General features: G+C 36.2%; 1 protein-coding gene across 1 annotated transcript; it reads right to left on the bottom strand.

Moving 5' to 3' along the window:
- Window positions 1-4,131: 4,131 nt before the first annotated feature.
- On the bottom strand, window positions 4,132-9,563 carry hhex (hematopoietically expressed homeobox). Its single transcript, XM_053639182.1, has 4 exons — window positions 9,185-9,563; window positions 6,249-6,427; window positions 5,444-5,494; window positions 4,132-4,800 (listed from the first exon to the last, which is right to left on the bottom strand). The coding sequence occupies exons 1-4, from the start codon at window positions 9,561-9,563 to the stop codon at window positions 4,576-4,578; spliced, it is 834 nt and encodes a 277-aa protein (XP_053495157.1). The 3' UTR covers window positions 4,132-4,575.
- Between the last annotated feature and the right edge of the window lie 10,209 nt (window positions 9,564-19,772).

Raw genomic sequence — 19,772 nt, 5'->3', positions numbered from 1 at the left:
GGGATATTATTGGGTAGAGTCAACAATTACAATTCTGTATCTAAAGTAAAGGTAAAAGACCTTTTAAACCCAGATAAAGTGCCCTTCACAGTGTAAAGTATCCTATGTGTATTCCAGATAAATAACTTAAACCATTACTAAAAACCTCTAGAGCACTTGAACAGCATTTTTGCCCATCCATTACTACACTCTACCTTGAAATATCCAGTGGAGTCCAAAAGTCTGAGAGCACTTAATGTGAAAATGCTTCTATTTTACATTCTTTTCTAAATGAATACAACAATTTTCATTACAAATCATATTACTGACAAAGACTTGAACGAAAAGTAGAGTCTTTAAAATATTTCGATGAATTTCAGCGTTTCTTAGTATTTGGTACGTCCCATTATTGCTTTAATGACAGTGTGTACTCGAGCTGGCATGGACGCCAAGGTTTGTGCAAAACCTTATTTGACATTTGAGATCAAATCCATTGGAGTGTCATCTAAACATGTGCTTCAATAGAAGAGATTAGGAAAATCGGAGCTTTTAAACAAATCGGTTAACATGGTCAATATCACGCATTTGCTTATATTGAAATAGAGACCTAGAAATAGTGCAGAATTTTGAATGTTAAATATTCAAGATATTGTATATTTGTTTTAAATATTTCAAAATTCTAAAAACCTTCTGTTTATTTCTCACTTTAAATGGGGGAGAAAAAGAAAATCTCGGATTTTCAATGTGGTCTCAGACGTATGGACCCCAAATATATCTATTTAACAGCTCATGCTTGAAACCTTCTTTTCCCAAGCCATCTATTACAGTTTATGTAACATACATTAGGGTGACCAGATGCAAACAGACCAAATGCGGGGCAAGTGGTTAGTATGTGTGGGACAATGTGGGACATATTTATGACACTGAGAGGCCTACCATTTTGATGTCTATCTAAATGAATAAGAAACATGTACATTTGGCCCACATATATTTATTTATATTTATGTCTTTTGAATCATACAATGCAACAAAGAGAAACATTACAGCATAAAAAAAATTAAATGGGGGGAAAAAAGGATTTTTCTGGCTTGACCTCACATGTGCCCAGTTTGAGTGAAAGCTGACAGCCCTTTGATGACAAGCGTTAATTCTTTCTTCACAGCCATTGGATGAAAGTCAGATTTGGCCACATCGTCAGCGATGCAAGCGATGTTTTCTTCTATTTCAGTTTATAACTCACTGAAATATTATCAAGAAACATTATAGAAACAGGAGAAAAAAAATTCTAAAACCTTAATCTGTTCAAACTCTTTATTTCCAATCAAAATGCGTTACATCATCTCAAATTGCAGGATGTTGGACAAAGGACTAAAATACTGTGGATTGCAACACAAAGTGGGATGTCTGGTCACCCTTTGTTCACCCCCTATGAAAAAGTTGGAATTTCCCACCAAAAAAAAGTTGGTATATTCCGTAAGTTACATGTTCAACAGGAAATGGCATCATATGAATTTCCTGAAGATCCTGGGGTGACGAAAAGTCTTGTTCGGACTGATGAGGTCACTTTCAAAGTGCAACCCTGTTAACCAAATTATATATTAAAATTAAAATACAAATCATTTTCTAAGTAAATAATCATAATGTATTTACTATCCACATTATTTACTAACTGTTAATTCGATGCTAAAAAAAAAAAAAAAAAAAAGGTTCAACCCAACACACGGCACCAATGATGGAATCACCCTTAACTGGTTGGAATAAAGTCTAGGAGACAACACAGCTTGGGTTGCATATTGTTACAAATTTGTAAGCTTGAGGCCATGTAGAGTCAAACTGTTTTACCAAAAATTTTGAAAAAATTATTTCACCCCAAATTGTAAATTTAAATCGTATACATCTTAAATCTTTGGATTAATACATGTTTTATTTTTCTTTTCAATTAGTTCGGTGTTGACAAAAACAAAAATGATGTTTTTTTCAAATTCAGTTGTAATATTTCAGAAGTTGTGCAATATTTCAATCCTACATTAAAATAGTAATTTTATATTAAATGTAAATAGTGTGCTATTATTAAATTAATCATGAATGAAGTGGAATGAAGTCTAGAAGACAGCACAAGCTGAGTTTCCCAAAAGCATCGCATCTAATTGGTAGAAAGATCTTCACAGTGAGCACAAACTGAACACCACATCAGGTAACATGGTCCTAATTACCATGGTTTGGGAAACTGGGCCTTGATCTCATGAGAGATTCATACGAGTTTGAGTGAACGTGGGTAACGTGGTTGGAGTTTGTTTGAGTCCATACAGAACAGCATGTGTGCTAACCCAAAAAATATAGCAATTATTTTATTCCAAATCAATTCATTTGGTGTTGTTGGGACAAATATTCAGCAATTTATTGCTGAAAGGATAGCATGTATCTAGAAGCATCCACCATTTTTCAATCCTAAAATTCCTAAAATGTATCAAATTGATGGCACCTACAAATTATTATTATTATTATTATTATTATTATTATTATTATTATTATTATATACTTTATTGTGTCCTAGCTAGTGTTTACCATCTTGGCAAAACCTTGTTGTGTTACTGAGTCATCATAGCCAATAATGAACCCATTTGAATGCACACTTTTTGAGCAACAAAAGTTCTCCAAGTTCTCTAACATGGAATCACACTTGCCGTAACAATTTGCACAAAAGTTGTATAAAATCTTACAAAAGTTAAGGTTGTAGATGGGACAAACTTTCAGGTCTTAAAAGCTCAGATACTTAGAAGATACTTCATTAACCCTGTCTCCTGCTGTAGTCGCATAAATAGTAACATTTCCTACATAATGGATTGAGTTCCACATGATGATTGAAGTTCAGACCTTCCCAGAATTGTAGTGTTCACTTCTGTAAGTTCATTCAACATGGGCTTCCATTTTAGTGCCCACAAGGTTGTAAATGTACATCCAAAGACTGCCAAAGAACCACTGTTCAGTCCTTCAGCAAGACCCTTAACCATCAACTTCTCAGGAGGTGCTTCAGATAAAAGCATCTCCCACATTACTAAATGTAATGCAGTGGTTTTTGCTAGACCTGCATCGTGGTATCAGCTTTCAACTTCACATTTTCAGATACACTTTATGGTCATAAGTATGTGGACACCTGATCATCGTATCCATATGTGGTTCTTCCACATATGATGGATGCACACAATTCTAAAGAATGTCTTTATGTACTGTAGCATCACTATTTCCTTTCACTGCAACTACGGGGCCTAAACCTTTTCCACCATGACAATTCACCTGTGCACAAGGTGAGCTCCATGAAGGCATGGCTTGCCACGGTTGGAGTCGAAGAACGTGAGTGGTCTACGTGAGCTCTGACCTCAACCCCACGAACACCTTTAGGATGAACTGTAATACTGTAAACTATAGTAAAACTGTTACCTATTATTAATTTATCAAAATAATATCAAAATACAGTTTTCCTCCTTTTTATCTGGTACATTTTTCTTAAAGTTGTGTAGCAGGCATGTAGCAACAATTGATAGAAGTCATCCACACTGGAACAGCTTTAACAGTAACTTTTCCAGTTTTCCTCTGTATGGTGATTGTATACGTTCATAACTATACCATCACCCCATCACATACCTGCTAAAAACATTTTCCCAGTTTGTGATATCACTGTGTTCCATTAACAGATTTTGTACCGATTATGTCTTATCCTCATCACAAATTCCAGAAGCAAACCTAATTCACACTAAAACTTCAAGTGTTTAAGTCCTTATGGAAGGATGCTACATAGAATATTTTAGTGCTTTCCAAATGGACAAACCTCTTAAGAGTTCACAGCAAGCACTAAGATAAAACCAGTCAGCCTGTACAAAGCTTGAATCTCAAATCATTCCTAACACTCCATGGAGGAAACTATATACTCAGTAGAGAGCAATTTGGAATTCTGTCTTTTTCAAAAAATTTAATAAAATAAAATTCTCTCTCTCTTTCACTTATAAAATAATCAAGATGCTTTTGTTTTCATTTTAACTCAATTCTGCCTATCAATCAATTAATCAATCAGTCACTCAATCAATCTATCAATCAATCTATCAATCAATTCCTGCTATATTTATTAATTAAATTATGAACAGTCCACCCAAGGTGTAATAAGATACCATTTAATAAGCGTTTTATACACAAAATATTTACAATCAGTCTCTTAGGACTTAATGCAGAACACTTAACACACATCAGTTATCAGAATTAAACTGTCCATTTGTTTTAACACACTTTTTCAGGGGCTCCAACAGCAAGCTGCGCTTTAATTGTTGGAAATTAAAACATGAAGTTGATCTTTGGGGTTCACTGAAGCTCAAAAAGAGAGTTAATAGTATAATGCTAAAAATACAGTGTGTGTGTGTGTGTGTGTGTGTGTGTGTGTGTGTGTGTGTGTGTGTGTGTGTGTCGCGTGAGCAACACCGGAGAGTCTGATCCGACAAAAGTTATGACACGAAAAGGTTTCATTATTACTATTTACAGTGGAGTCCAGACGCTGCTGAATCCGGAGATAAATAAATGTCCACTTGTCCCGTGTTTACAGTGTCGTCCTCATAGCGGAGGACTGAGTGACATGTCCTCGTCATCCTCAATGTCCAGCTCTCCGTCTGAATCGTCTGAGACCTCCGACTCGATCAGCGCGCGTGAGGACGGTGAGGAGCAGGAGGAGGAAGAGGAGCGCGCGGGGTGCGGGTCCGATGCTCGGGGTTCCGCGAGCGCGCAGCTTCTGTCCGCGTGCTCGCTCTCCAGCTCGCGCTTAGAGCCCTGCGGGTTCTCCTGCAGAGAACAATAATGCGCTGTATTATTGCGGTTCGTTTTGTACTTGCATTCAAAATTTGTCATTGTGTTATGTCAAAGAGATAATAATAATAATAATAATAATAATAATAATAATAATAATAATAATAATCATCATCATCATCATCATCATCATGATAATAATAATAATAATAATAATAATAATAATAATAATAATAACAACAACAACAACAACAATAATAATAATAATGATAACAATAACAATAAATATCAATAATAATAATGCATGACTCTTGTTTAGCTTTGCTAATTGTCCATTTGAACTCTTACGAGTTACTCTTTTTATTATTTTCCTGTTAATGTTTTATTAACAGGAAAAAAATGTTCTGTTTTTATATGAACACTGATAAGTGGAGTATTCACATAGTTTTAAATAGTTTTAAATGGTTTCATTTCATTTTTAACAAGGCACCCACGCATTCTTTCCAACATTTCTTCCAAAATGGTATTCCTTGTTTTTACACGCAGGTAATAGTGGTATGAATGCCATGTCTTAAAATGAAGAAATGTTTCAATTCGACGTGTTTCCTCGTGACGTGAAATGTGTAGCTCAGGTGAAATGCGTGTCTGGCATGACCAAGTGAATGTTTCATCCTCTCACCTGTTTCAGTCGCCTCCATTTAGCTCTGCGGTTCTGAAACCACGTTTTTACCTGCAGGAGGAAACAAATAAACCATTTATAAATGACAAAAATAGCCATGAGAATCGAGACAAGTTACCGTTAGCCCTTTAATGCACGGTGTTGCCATATGACAACAATTCATTTATCTCCGTTTATTTCTGATAGGCAATAATACAAAACTACTATTTTTTTTTATATGTTATTGGGAAGAAAGGGGGACTTGAACTTTGACATAACAAAAAAAAAGTGCCATCTCATATATGTTGTGTTATTTTTGACTATATGCTAAACTATTTGACTAGATACACCATATGACTATACTTTTCCACCACTGCATTTACCACCTACCGTCCACACCTCAATTTATTTTCCTTTTTTTTTTTTTTTTTTTTTTTTGTTTTAAATATATTTGTATGACTTGAATTCATTCAGGCAGCCTAATAAAAATCCATCAAAACATATTTTGATGTAATAATCCATGCAGTAGATGGTAAACCATTATGGATTAATGATTCGTGTTCGTATGAGGATTTTAATCCATAAATCATTTAAACAAGACATTTCAACGGAATGTGTGAGCATTGCTGATTTGGTGGAAATGCTTGTTGGTGCTCTTTTATTTCTTCCTTGCAGAAGAAAGTTTTAAAAATGTAGCATAGTGTTAATTTAGCGTCCTGCCTGTAAGTCGGAAATAGCTACACAGGACAATATTTAATGTGGAAGTAACACCTTAAGAGTTCAATTACATCTTCTTTTTTTATTACTATTATTATTATTTTTATACCTGTCTCTCACTCAGCTGGAGCATTTTGGCCAGTCGTTTCCTCTCCGGTGGTGAGAGATATTTCTGTGTCTCGAACTTTTTCTCCAGCTCTACGGTCTGATCGTTGGAGAAGCGCACCTGTCCTCCTTTCCTCTTGTGCAGAGGGCGCTGAATGAACGGAGTCCACAATAAGGGCTTACCTGAACACACAAAGCACAAACATGAGCACATAGCTAAAATAATAAATCAATAAATCAGTAAACAAACAAACAAATAAATAAATCCGTATTATTGTTATTGTTATTGTTATTGTTGTTGTTCCTCTTCTTATTCTTATTATTATTATTGCTGCTGCTGCTACTACTACTACTACTACTACTACTAATAATAATAATAATAATAATAATAATAATAATAATAATAATAATAAAAGGAAATCCTAGTATTGAAACAGGCTAACATTTAGTGCATTCACCTGACGTATATAAACAACATATACACCTTAATTTGTATTCTATATGTATATGTCCACAGTATGAAATGTGGGAATATGAGTTAATTATGAGTTAATGAATTTGTGAATTGAAATTCGATAGGAAATAATTTCACTGTCGTACAGACTAAGCCTATAGTGAAGACGTAGCCTAGAACTTGAGAAAGAAATAAATAGCTATTAATTGTGCTTAATTACTAGATCTGCTACGAAAAATAAAATCGCTACACAAACACTCGTCCTAAATTTTTTTTTAAATTTATTTTATTTTTATAATAAAAGTGCGATTTTAAGACTTTTTCATTAAGAAAAAGAAAAGAAAGAAAAACAACAACCCTCCAGTGTTTGATAAGAAAAGCTCGAGTATACGGAAAATATCAAATGACTTCCTTTTAGAGCTTTAATGTTAAAGAGTTAAATATTACAATGTTTCTTTTCTTTTTACTGAATGAAGAAATGTAAGTTACTGAATGGTGGAAATGAGTTGGGGGTTTTTTTTTTTTTTTTGGTTGTTTTTTTTTTTCTTTTCTTTCTTTTTTTTCGGTTGAAGGCAGCAGGAGAATTCTGTTACAGACTGTTGACAGTGTTGACATCCGCTGAAACTTTAGCTGTGAGAAGGCCAGAAGGACTTATGGCAAAATTTCCGCCAATGTGTTTCCTGTTGGTTTATCAGCTGAATGACTTGAACATCCGTCCTTCATCCAGTCACCCAAAAATGCATAGGAAACTGATTTATGCTCGCCGAACAACTCATTTACATCGCTTTAATAATAGAGTAACGTGATGTAAATATCAAGGTTATACTCCTATGAAGTTATGAACAGGGATTAGAGGATAAAGAATAGATCAATAAATAAACATGAACACACTTGGGTTGTGTTTTATAGGTTTTGTTTTTTTTAAAGCAGTCTGTATATGAGGAATTATGGCTAAATGTGTCCAATGTGCTGAATTTCAACACCACGTTTCTATCTTTAATTGTTGATTATTATTGTTATCACGGACAATGATATTAACTATACTAGATATAGGCTACTAGATTGCAAGCTTATATGAAACGACTAAGTAGGCTATAATGCGCACTGCAATATGAAAACAGAAATTGTTCATGATTATAATGGCTTTATTTGCTTCATAGACTGGTACTCATTCACAGTGTTAAACTCCAGCTGTTTTTGGTTATTTTAGTTGCTATGAAGTCACGGCCACAGAAGGAAATGAACAATAATCAGAAAAAAACGGATCCCGGCTATCAGAGGCCGAGTGTTTCCTGAATGTGTCTGTATTGAGGATGTCGATAAAAACAATCAGCAGTGCGCACGACTCCGCTCCGGAAAACCCTGCACAGCTCCTGAAAGCACATTGGCTCCTATCAAGAGGCTCAAGACTTCCGCCATACACCGGAAAAGGCATTTAAAACCTCAGACCGAATCACAATGGCTTCACCCAAGGCTGCGTCCCAAACCGCATACTATAGGCCTAGTAGGCCATGGCGCACTGAGTAGTGTGTCAAAAGATGCTGTTTACTACAATAGCGTGCTGCTTTTAAGTGTTTTTAAATGTTTTAGTATTATAAACTAAGTAATACTGTAGTATGCAATTTAAGATGAAGGCCTGCACAATGTCATAAAAAAAAAAAGTCATATCTTATTTATTGTCTTGATCTTGGTAGATTTTGAGCAAAATTAGTGGGTCTGAATTTATTTATTTATTTATTTATTTATTTAGCCAATGAAGCGACTTTCAATTGCTGTTTAAGAGCATGAGACTATGATAATGCAATGCATTTCCTTAAGTTTCGAAATAAAAGAAGAGACAATAGCTTCCTCTTTGGTCAGTTTGGTCGAGGTTATTAACCACACGAGCTGTTATTAAACATGAGCAAAGACAGCACGGAGTCATTTAGATTTTTTTTTATTATTATTATTATTATTATTATTATTATTATTATTATTATTATTATTATTATGTTCACATAAGTAACATGTCCAGCCTGTATGATATGTAGAGATAGTCTTTTCGTGATAATAACTGCGTGAGACTACTTTAAAAAATAAATAAATAAATAAATACAAACACCCATGCTTGTGTATGATTAGCTGGAGACATGAGTTAATGATGATTTCAACACTCTGGAGGTTCATTCAACACTTAAAGAGTTGATATTCAGCAAAACCTAAAACCGAAAAGAATTTTTCCTTGCGCCACAATAAACTCATTATTATACTCACTATAAGACACTTTCAAAACAATATAGATATTTATAATGTGGAATGATCTTACACTTCTCTGTGGCACCAACAAAAACAGTGCATAATCACCCATTATAAAGTCCTTAAGGGAACCAAACATGGTTCTTTTAATTTTGCAGAGTGAGACCTGGTAATTAGGCAAAAGTTGTAGCAGAACATAATCCCTGTAATAAAATAAACACAATAATATCAGTGTGTTATTGTTAACTTACCGAGCGGGTCGTGTCTGATGAGCGCGTGTGAGTAATCTCCGAGCAGCGCGCGGTGTAACGGGTACAGAGGGTTTCCATATGCGGCTGCGGCGGCTGCGGCGAGCGCGGCATGATGGTGGTGGTGTGGATGCGGGTGAGGACTCTGATGCGGGTGGATCGGAGTTGGCTCGTACACAGCGCTCCGGTAAGGCGGCACCCAGCTGGTGAATGATGAGTTCGGTGAGGGTAAAGCCGGTGCGGGTGCGGGGACGGGTGCAGGCGCGGGGACGAGCGGAGAGCACGCGCTTGCAGTGCCATCACTTCTGCCCAGAATGTCTTCAATGTAAAACGGAGTAGGGTGCGCGGGGGGTACGGGCCTGGCCGCGGGCTGGTACTGCATGACTCGGTGTGTATGTGTGTGTGTATGTGTAGCCTGTATCTGTGGGTGTATGCGCTGATCAGAAAGTTAGTGACTGTTATGTTTGTTGTCTTTTCCTTTATAAGTGGTGTAGGTGAAACGCGTCACTCTCGATCCGCCGCCCACCGGAGTCACTCCCGTTCAGACTACATCGGGTTAGTGATCTGAAACAGAGCGAGGGAGGAGATTAAGAGCTCCAGGATTGACTTCCGGCAGGTACATTTCCATCTTCTGATTGGTTCAGCAATGGCAAAGCGCAAGGGTTTAGTACACCTGCATCTATGATGAGCTAATACTGTATAGGACAAGAATAGCACAAAATCATGCTTTTATTCAATGTTAAGCCCATATATTCCTCCACTGAATGTTCCAGAAATAATAATAATAATAATAATAATAATAATAATAATAATACATATTATTATTATTATTGTTGTTGTTGTTGTTGTTGTTGTTGTTGTTGTTGTTGTTGCTGCTGCTGCTGTTTATGATTGTTTCAGCAGCATTAAAGGTACAATGACAACAAAAATAAGATGTTGATGATGATGATGATTCTTCTTCTTCTTCTTCTTCCTCTTTCTCTTGTTATTATTATTATTATTATTATTATTATTATCATCAGCATCATCAGCATCGTCATCATTATCCTCCTCATCATTATCATCATCGTCATCATCACATTTATTCCAATCTTAGAAAAGGGGTTCCTCGACGGTTCTTCAAATGGTTATTTGTATTTAGTTAAGGGTTCTTAGCTCTTTTAAAAAGTTCTAGTATGGAACTCTCTCTGTGGTACGATAGCACTATGTTCAAAATTCTTCCAGAAGGACAACCGACCATTTGTGCGTCCAAGTATGTACCCACAGTATATACATTATTCGGTAAACACCCGACGCTTTATAAATTGTGAAGGTACAGTAGTGCCACTTTATTTATTTATTTATTTATTTATTTATTTATTCTCTTTTTTTGCTGGCCTAGTCTTTGGGCAGTTAAAGAAATCAGCTGTTGCAGTAAAAATTTAAGAGAGGTATTGTGACTATCTATATTGTTAACAGAGCTATGCAAAAAAAAATAAAAAAAAATAAAAAATAATAAAAAATTATGCAAAAAGACACTTTTACATTTTTTCGTCTCTATAGAAATTTTGGGTGCACGAATTTCCATTAGCCGACCTACTGTACTACACTGCAGTTTTCCCTGAATTTTTCTGTATAGACATTTTTTTTTATTTATTTTTTTTTTTTTTTACAACCCAAGGCAACTTACAATTGAGGGAAAACCTTCAAGGTGAGCACTGAAGGGCCTGAAAGTTTATAGAGCTAAACACTCTATCGACTAATTCAAAATCGACTACAAATCTTCTATGAACGAAAATTCTCACCCTTCATTCGATTAGTTAGAAACATATTACTAATATGCCAACCTTATTACTGAAACGTGGCTTAAGATGTGATATGCCAAGACGATCAGTGTGCAGATTTCTTTGCCATTCTGCAATAAACAAACAAACAAAAAAAAAACAAGATAAATAAATACATATAAAATATTATATTGTAATCTATTACTTATTCTGCATTATTATTGCTGCTGTTGTTTTACTCTTAGTAGAAATAGTATTGGAATAGTAATAGGCAGTAGTAGTAGCCTAGTAGTAGGCTAGTAGTAGTAGTAGTAATAGTAATAATAGTAGTAGCCTAGTAGTAGGCTAGTAGTAGTAGTAGTAATAGTAATAATAGTAGTAGCCTAGTAGTAGGCTAGTAGTAGTAATAGTAATAGTAATAATAGTAGTAGCCTAGTAGTAGGCTAGTAGTAGTAATAGTAGTAGTAGTATTAGTAGTAATAGTAGTAATAGTAATAATAGTAGTAGCCTAGTTGTAGTAATAGTAGTAGTAATAGTAGCAGTAGTAGTAGTAGTTGTAGTAGTAATAGTAATAATAGTAGTAATAGTAATAGTAGTAGTAGTATTAGTAGTAGTAGTAGTAATGTTAGTAGTAGTAGTAGTAGCCTAGTAGTAGTAATAGTAGTAATAGTAGTAGTAGTAGTAGTAGTAATAGGAATAATAGTAGTAGCCTAGTAGTAGTAATAGTAGTAGTAGTAGTAGTAGTAGTAGTAATAGTAGTAGTAGTAGTAATAGTAGTAGTAGTACTAATAATAGTAGTAATAGTAGTAGTAGTAGTAGTAGTAGTAGTAGTAATAGTAGTAGTAATAGTAGTAGTCCATCCATCCATCCATCTTTTACCGCTTACTCCTTCTTCAGGGTCGCGGGGGAACCTGGAGCCTATCCCAGGGAGCATCGGGCACGAGGCAGGGTACACCCTGGACAGGGTGCCAGTCCATCGCAGGGCACAGTCACATATACACTCACACACCCATTCATACACTACAGACACTTTAGACATGCCAATCAGCCTACCATGCATGTCTTTAGACTGGGGGAGGAAACCGGAGTACCCGGAGGAAACCCCAGCAGCACGGGGAGAACATGCAAACTCCGCACACACAGGGCCCCGGTGGGAATCGAACCCCGGACCCTGGAGGTGTGAGGTGAACGTGCTAACCACTAAGTAGTAATAGTAATAATAGTAGTAATGTTAGTAGTAGTAATAGTAGTAGTAATGTTAGTAGTAGTAGTAGTAATAGTAGTCGTAATGTTAGTAGTAGTAGTAGTAGTAGTAGTAATGTTAGTAGTAGTAGTAGTAGTAGTAGTAGTAGTAGTAGTAATAGTAGTAGTAGTAGTAGTAATAGTAGCCTAGTAGTATGCTAGATGGTGCATTACTAAGATACATGCATAGATAAACAAGGCCACTTTAATAGAGCACATGACTGTAATGGATTTCCTCATGATCGTCAAAGCTGCGTGCCCAAATCCCCAAACAGCGTGTTATCCACCGGTTAAATTGACTGCATTAAGATTAAAGGACAGTAACAATAGTTGCCATCATCCTGACAAAGCGGCTTGATGAGGTCAAGAGAGGCCTGACAGTGTGTTACAGAAACCGATCAGACTGCTGATGATGGCCGCTAATATCACACACTGCGTTTATCTCTCTCTCTCTCTCCCTCACACACACACACACACACACACACACACACACACACACACCTCTAGGGAGAGAGAGAGAGAGAGAAATTTACTTTACTTTACTGTATTTTATTTTATTTCATGCTGTATATATACATAATTATTGTAACCCTTGTACTTTAGTCCTGCACTGGTATCTTGCATTTTGTCACTTCATTGAGAGAGAGAGAGAGAGAGAGAGAGAGAGAGTTTAACATATTATGGTAATTAATCACGATGTAGGCTACTATATTAATTCCGATATTGTAGCTTATTAATATACTACGTGTTTTACACATGAACAAACTCAGTTGTTCTGAATGATACTGGACTTTCTGAAATTAAACAGGATATATAACAAAAAAAAAACAAAAAAAAAAAAACAGAAATCATAAATAAGAATTTGTATTTGACTTTATGTATTTATTTATTTGTTTGTTTGTTTATTCTCTTATTTACTCTGACAGTTTCTTGTATCTTGTATTTTTCTCTGTGTGATAATTCATTCTGTATTATCACTCCACTATTTTAAATTATGGTCCTGTGCTGTCAGAATCAATCAATTTGCATTAACATTAAAGCATGAAAGGAATAAATCACGTTTGATTATCACTAACAGTGTCACAGAAAGTTCAGTCTTATCAAACCTGATTGATGTGCTTTCAGTGAACATTAAAGCTCCTCTCCACTCTTTCAGTAACGGATACATTACGATGAACAAATGTAAGGCTGCTTTGAAATGCGGAAAAGGCAGGAGAAATGGGCTGTTATCACATCATACATGAAGGAGTTAAGATGTCATTTAGGAAACAGAGTAAACTAACTCCATCCGCATTGGCGGAGAGTGAAGAGAGAGTCCTGCGCCTGGAGAAGAGATGAACGCACACCACGCGTTTCGCCACCCAGCGGTTTTCATCTGTAATCACACAAAATAGAGGATCACACAATCCATAACTCAAACTGTAACAATACTGAGATGTTAAAGTTCAGTTAAAAGCTCGATTAACAACAACTATAACAACATACTACTACTAAGTAGTAGTAGAAGAAGAAGTAATAATCTTTCAGCAGCTTTAAAAGTACAACACCAACAACAATCACACCAGTAGTAGTAGTAGTAGTAGTAATAATAATAATAATAATAATAATAATAATGTTGAGCTTTCAGCAGAATTAAAGGAACAACAACAAAACAACAACAAAACAACAACAAAACAGCAAACATACTAATAGTAGTAGTAGTAGTAATAATAATAATAATAATAATAATAATAATAATAATAATAATGTTGAGCTTTCAGCAGCATTAAAGGAACAACACCAAAACAACAAACATACTAGTAGTAGTAGTAGTAGTAGTAGTAGTAGTAGTAGTAATAAATTAATAAACAAAATTAAAAATCATAATATTAATGTCAATCTTTTAGCAGCATTAAAGGAACAACAACGAAACAACAGCCATATTAATAGCAGTAGTAGTAGTAATAATAATAATAAGAAGAAGAAGAATTATTATTATTATTAGTAGTAGTAGTAGTAGTAGTAGTAGTAATAATAATAATAATAATAATAATAATAATAATAATAATAGGTAAAGTTTTTGCTGTATTTTTTACATTGTGTTCAATTTTTTTAAAAATGTTGTTAAGTAAAAATGCAACTAAGAATGGAGGCTCATCACATAACTTTTTGTTGTTGTTATTGTTGTTGTTGTTGTTGTTTCTTTAAAATATTCTGTTGTATGTTCTACCCCAACTGTTTTGTCCAGTTTCATTAAAAATGGACTGCTCATGACTGCACAGGCACATGTATTAATAGAACCCCATGTGTAAATCTGCAGTGTATCCTGTCACAGCACAATCAAATCATCACCAAACATATAGCACTGCATGTGCATACATCACAGAACAAAGATCAAACAGATCAGAGGTAGAAACCATAAAGATGGCTGCATATGTTTCTCCTTAGATAGCCATACAGTAAGCCTGCAATTTCTACTGGATCTGATCTGTTTGATTATCAACAGTTTTCCAGTCAAGTCTCCATCACTGAACAGTTGATAACTTCAACACAATAGACTTTAAGTTAAAACTATAATTAATTCAGAAATGACTCTGATGCTCATATTCATAAATTGCTCATCTAAGCTCCTGGTCATACAATTTTGACGATATAGTATACAGTTGTCTAAGAGAAATGACTTATGATCACACTACCCAGTGTCACCCCTTCTGAGTCTGGTTCCACCTCAAGGTTTCTTCCTCATGAAAGCTCAGGGAGTTTTTCCTTGACACTATCACCTCTGGCTTTCTCATTAGCGATAAATTGATCAAATGAACACCCATCCATCCATCCATCTTCTATACCGTTTATCCTTCCTTCAGGGTCACGGGGAAACCTGGAGCCTATCCCAGGGAGCATCTGGACAGGGTGCCAATCCATCGCAGGGCACAATCGCATACACACTCACACACCCATTGATACACTATGGACACTTTGGACATGCCAATCAGCCTACCGTGCATGTCTTTGGACTGGGGGAGGAAACCGGAGTACCCGGAGGAAACCCCCACATCAAGGGGAGAACATGCAAACTCCGCACACACAGGGCCACGGTGGGAATCAAACCCTCAACCCTGGAGGTGTGAGGCGAACGTGCTAACCACTAAGCCACCGTGCACCCCAAGTGAGCATTTATACCCATAATTTATATTTCTCAAATGCTCCTTTTTATTCTGCTACACAAATAAAAAGGAATTGAATTGAAACAGAAGACCTAAAGTAATGATCATATTCCCTTTACGAACCAGACAAACTGATTTTAACTACACGTCCTTTCTTCCAGAAGGTCGAAGGTTAATGTACACATTTCATTACAGTGTGCTTTCATATGAACCACCTTCTGAAGATATATACTGTATAGACCTAATCATCTCTCTCTCTCTCTCTCTCTGTGTGTGTGTATATATATATATATATATATATATATATATATATATATATATATATATATATATATATATATATATATATATATATATATATATATATATATATATATATATATATATATATATATATATATATATATATATATATATATAAACCGTCGAGCAAAATGTAAAGTATCTTCTTAGTATAAAGATCATTTAAGTAAGTTTGTTTTAAACTGTGTCCTTTGTCTGTTAATAAAATGCTGTAACACAGACTCATGTGACATTAACATTATTATTTCATTAATATACACTAATATTTTGTCATTATTATGATCGTCAGGTTCTGTCTATAATTTTGACATGCTGCTTGTGTGTTACTTCTAATTGTTTCCCCAGAACAAGCTTTCAATGTGTCTCAAATCAACCTGAACTTCTGGACTTTGTAAATTACTATCTAGTGTCTAATGCCAGTACTACCTAGTGAGTTACTTGATTAGGATAGACTAGGAGTGCTAATTTTATTTCTTCAGTTTTGTACTTGTCTACATCCAGAATTTTTGTCTTAATAGTGTTCAGAACAGTGGTACTATGAATGCTGAATTTAATACAATGAAAAAGACACACTATTAGCATCACATAAGTATATATAAATAAAACTGGTTTCACACTGCCCACATTATTACATTTTTTTCTACATTCTTTTGAATGTGCATGTAATAAAATTAAATATTAGATGTCATGAGTGTACCTTCTGCCATCATTTAAACATTTGAATGTCCATGTAATAGGAAGCAGTGTGATAACATGAAATTTAAAATGACCTTATATGGCCATGGGCATTGTTTCGACTCAGGACAGCTGGTATTTGCTGCTCTTGTCAAGCAACTATCTGACACCGTACAGAACATCCTTCGTGTTCGCTGAGAGTAGGCCAATGGTTGAGAAGCAGGAATTTGTTGCATGCCTTTTATAATCGAGCAATTGGTGTGCGAGAAGGCAGGAATTACAGATAGGGGCTAAAGCAATGCAAATTTTCGCACACTTCATGCAGTATTAGACCATAACCTCTAAATTTAGAAATCCTGGCCCTTATTTAAGGTCCGAAAAAGAGGACATGTCCAGGAAAAGAGGACGTATGGTCACCATATGTTACGAATAGTGAATGGTGACAGCTTGGAGACAGAAAAGCTGTACACCCTAAAGGATGATTTGAAATCTATGCAGAGAGCATGAAGACGTTGTGTTTAAACCATAGTAACGATTTACCATATCATAGTGATCATAGATACTGAGATATAACTAAATGAAATGGGAAAAAAATGAAAAAAAACAAAAAAACATCATCTTTATGAACTCTGCATCATTAATTAATTACAGCACCTCTTTACAGACATGATTGTTATGTGTGTACATCTCTGTATGTGCATAATGGACATCCAATGATTTACTGCACTTTATACACCATACGGCCAAAAGTATGTGGACATCTGACCATCATAGAAATATGTGCTTGTGAACATCCTATTCCAGATTTTGTCTCTCTTTGCTGTTATAATCACCTCCACTCTTCTGGGAAGGCTTTCCAATCGAATTTGCAGCATGACTGTGTGGATCTGTATTACATTTATAGTGTATTTACAGTACAGTACAGCACATTTACATTCACATTTATGGCATTTGGCAGACACCCTTATCAAAGTGCTAATTTAAGTATTTTAGGAAGAGGTAGGTCTTTAGTGGTTGTTTGAAGACCGCCAGTGCTTCAGAAGTTCGGACATCCAGGGGAAGTTCATTCCACCACATGAGTGTCAGAACATAGAAGAGTCTTGATGCATGCCTTCCTTATACCCTGAGAGATGGTGGGACCAGTCGAGCGGTGCTAGAGGATCAGAGGGAGCGTGGTGTAGTGCCGGGTGTGATAAGAGCTTTGATGTAAGTGAGTCCTGGTGTGTTTTTGGCTTTGTAGGCAAGTATCAGTGTTTTAATTCTGGTAGCCACAGGAAACCAGTGGAGGAAGCGTTGCAATGGGGTGGTGTGGGAGAACTTGGGAAGGTTGAACACAAGTCGCACAACTACATTGTGGATCAGTTGCAGAGGTCGAATTGTGCTCAGAGGCAGACCTGCTAGGAGCGAGTTTCAGTAGTCCAGTCTCGAAATGACAAGGAACTGAACAAGTACCAGAGTGGCCTGTATGGATAGAAATGGATGAATCTTTCTGATGTTGTAAAGGAGAAATCGACATGAGCGTATCAGATTAGCAATGTGAGAGGGAAAGGACGGTTGATTGTGCATGGTTGTGCACAGTGACGGAAGGTGAGATCTGAGAGTTGTCCAGGGAGATCGCAAGATTCTGACATGGGGATGAATCGTCTGGGAAGAACAGCAGTTCAGTTTTGCTGGGATTACGTTTCAGCTGATGAGCTGCTATCATGATGAGATGTCTGCCAGACATGCTGAGATCTGTGTTCAATCACCCACAAGAGCATTGGTGAGGTCCAGAGTTGGGTGTAATGCATTACTGTATTCTAATTACGTAACACAGTAATTTACATTTTAAATGTATGTAATTTGATTAGAGTTACTTATGTCAATAAAATTACGTTACTTGCGTTACAAATTTAATGTTAGGAAAACAATATTAAGTAAAACGCATTTTTTAAATAAATCACATTTTTGCCCTGAAGGTTTTTCTCATTAGCCCAGAATAATTCTCCACTTGGAGCGGTTCGTCACTACGTAACTGAACGTCAGTAAAAGAAGACTATCTGTAATTTTATATCTTCAGTGAAAAGAGGCGAGACCAATCGGACAGGATTTACAGAAAAATACGTGGAAACACTCATGTCTTATTGGCTGACAGTCTCTCAATTCTGACAAACACTAGCTCACAGTCAGTGTGAAGAAAAATGGATATATGCCGATTTTTTTTTAAACCAGTAAAGAGGTTGAAACTGAAACACTAGCATCCTCTGATACTGAGCAGGAAAACAAGGTGTGTAAATGTCTATGAGTTCCAGTTTACGTGAACATGATATGAGCAGAGTGTAAGGAAAGATAATGTACTTTATAACGGCACTGTAGCAGCTAAACCCATACAATGATAGCTTAGCTGTTCCTCCTCTTGGCTAGCGACACCAAACTAGCCTAGTTAGAAAAGTTTTATATTTTATCAGTCTGGTATTCCTATAAACAGTGATAACACCTGAGGCAAGTTTTATAATAAAACCAACTTTTTCTGATCATGTCATACACTGACACGCGCTAAAATTACTGAAAAAACTACAAGTTTCACTTTGTAGTGTATTTTTATAGGTTTTGAAAGTAACGTGAAAGTAAAGTAATTAGTAATCTGATTACTTTTTACATGCAGTAATCAGTAATGTAATCAGATTACAATTTTAAAGTGGTAATTAGTAATCTGTTGTGGATTATGTTTTTGAGTAATTTACCCAACACTGGTGAGGTCAGGTACTGAGGTCAGGGCTCTGTGCAGGCCACTCAAGTTCTTCTACACCAACGCTTTGTGCACAGGGGCATTGCCATGCTGGAACAGGTTTAGGCCTCTTAGTTCCCATGAAGTGAAATTGTAACGCTACAGCTTATAAGACATTCTAGACAGTTGTGTGCTTCCAACTTTGTAGCAAGAGTTTGGGGAAGAACCTCTTATGCATATGGTAGTTAGGTACATACTTTTAGCTGTCCTCAATGGTATATCACACAGGGTAATTAATGTATGTTGGGTTAACATTGATTTTTCCTGAACTGTATTTTGACCGGGCGTATGGTGGCTTAGTGGTTAGCACATTCTTTGCATGTTCTCCCCCTGCTGTGAGGGTTTCCTCGGGGTACTCTGGTTTCCTCCACCAGTCCAAAGACATGCATGGTAGGCTGATTGGCATGTCCAAAATGTGTAAATCTGTATGTGATTGTGCCCTGTGATGGATTGGTACCCTGCCCAGGGTGTTCCCCACCCTGTGCCCGATGCTCCCTGGGATAGGCTCCAGGTCCCCAGCCCCCCCCCTGACCCAGTAGGATAAGCGAGATTGATTGATTGATTGATTGATTGATTGATTTTGACCACAACAACGCGCAATGCAAATACAAACAAGTAAGTCAACTTGACTTGAGACGCACCCGGTGTCTCCACTATATGTGTCCGCCCCTAATATATCCATGCTGGTTGGCTGACAT

The sequence above is a fragment of the Ictalurus furcatus genome, chromosome 13 (genome assembly GCF_023375685.1).
Source record: "Ictalurus furcatus strain D&B chromosome 13, Billie_1.0, whole genome shotgun sequence".
NCBI lineage: Eukaryota > Metazoa > Chordata > Actinopteri > Siluriformes > Ictaluridae > Ictalurus > Ictalurus furcatus.
The sequence above is the reverse complement of the archived record's forward strand: the minus strand, read 5'-3'. Positions and strand labels throughout refer to the sequence as shown.

Excerpts from the sequence above, each read along its gene's own strand:
- hhex (XM_053639182.1), bottom strand. The coding sequence starts at position 9,563 with ATGCAGTACCAGCCCGCGGCCAGGCCCGTACCCCCCGCGCACCCTACT. Across the intron at positions 6,428-9,184 it reads CATCAGACACGACCCGCTCG|GTAAGCCCTTATTGTGGACT; the intron begins GTAAGTTAACAA and ends TTGTGTGTTCAG. Across the intron at positions 4,801-5,443 it reads AATGGAGGCGACTGAAACAG|GAGAACCCGCAGGGCTCTAA; the intron begins GTGAGAGGATGA and ends TGTTCTCTGCAG.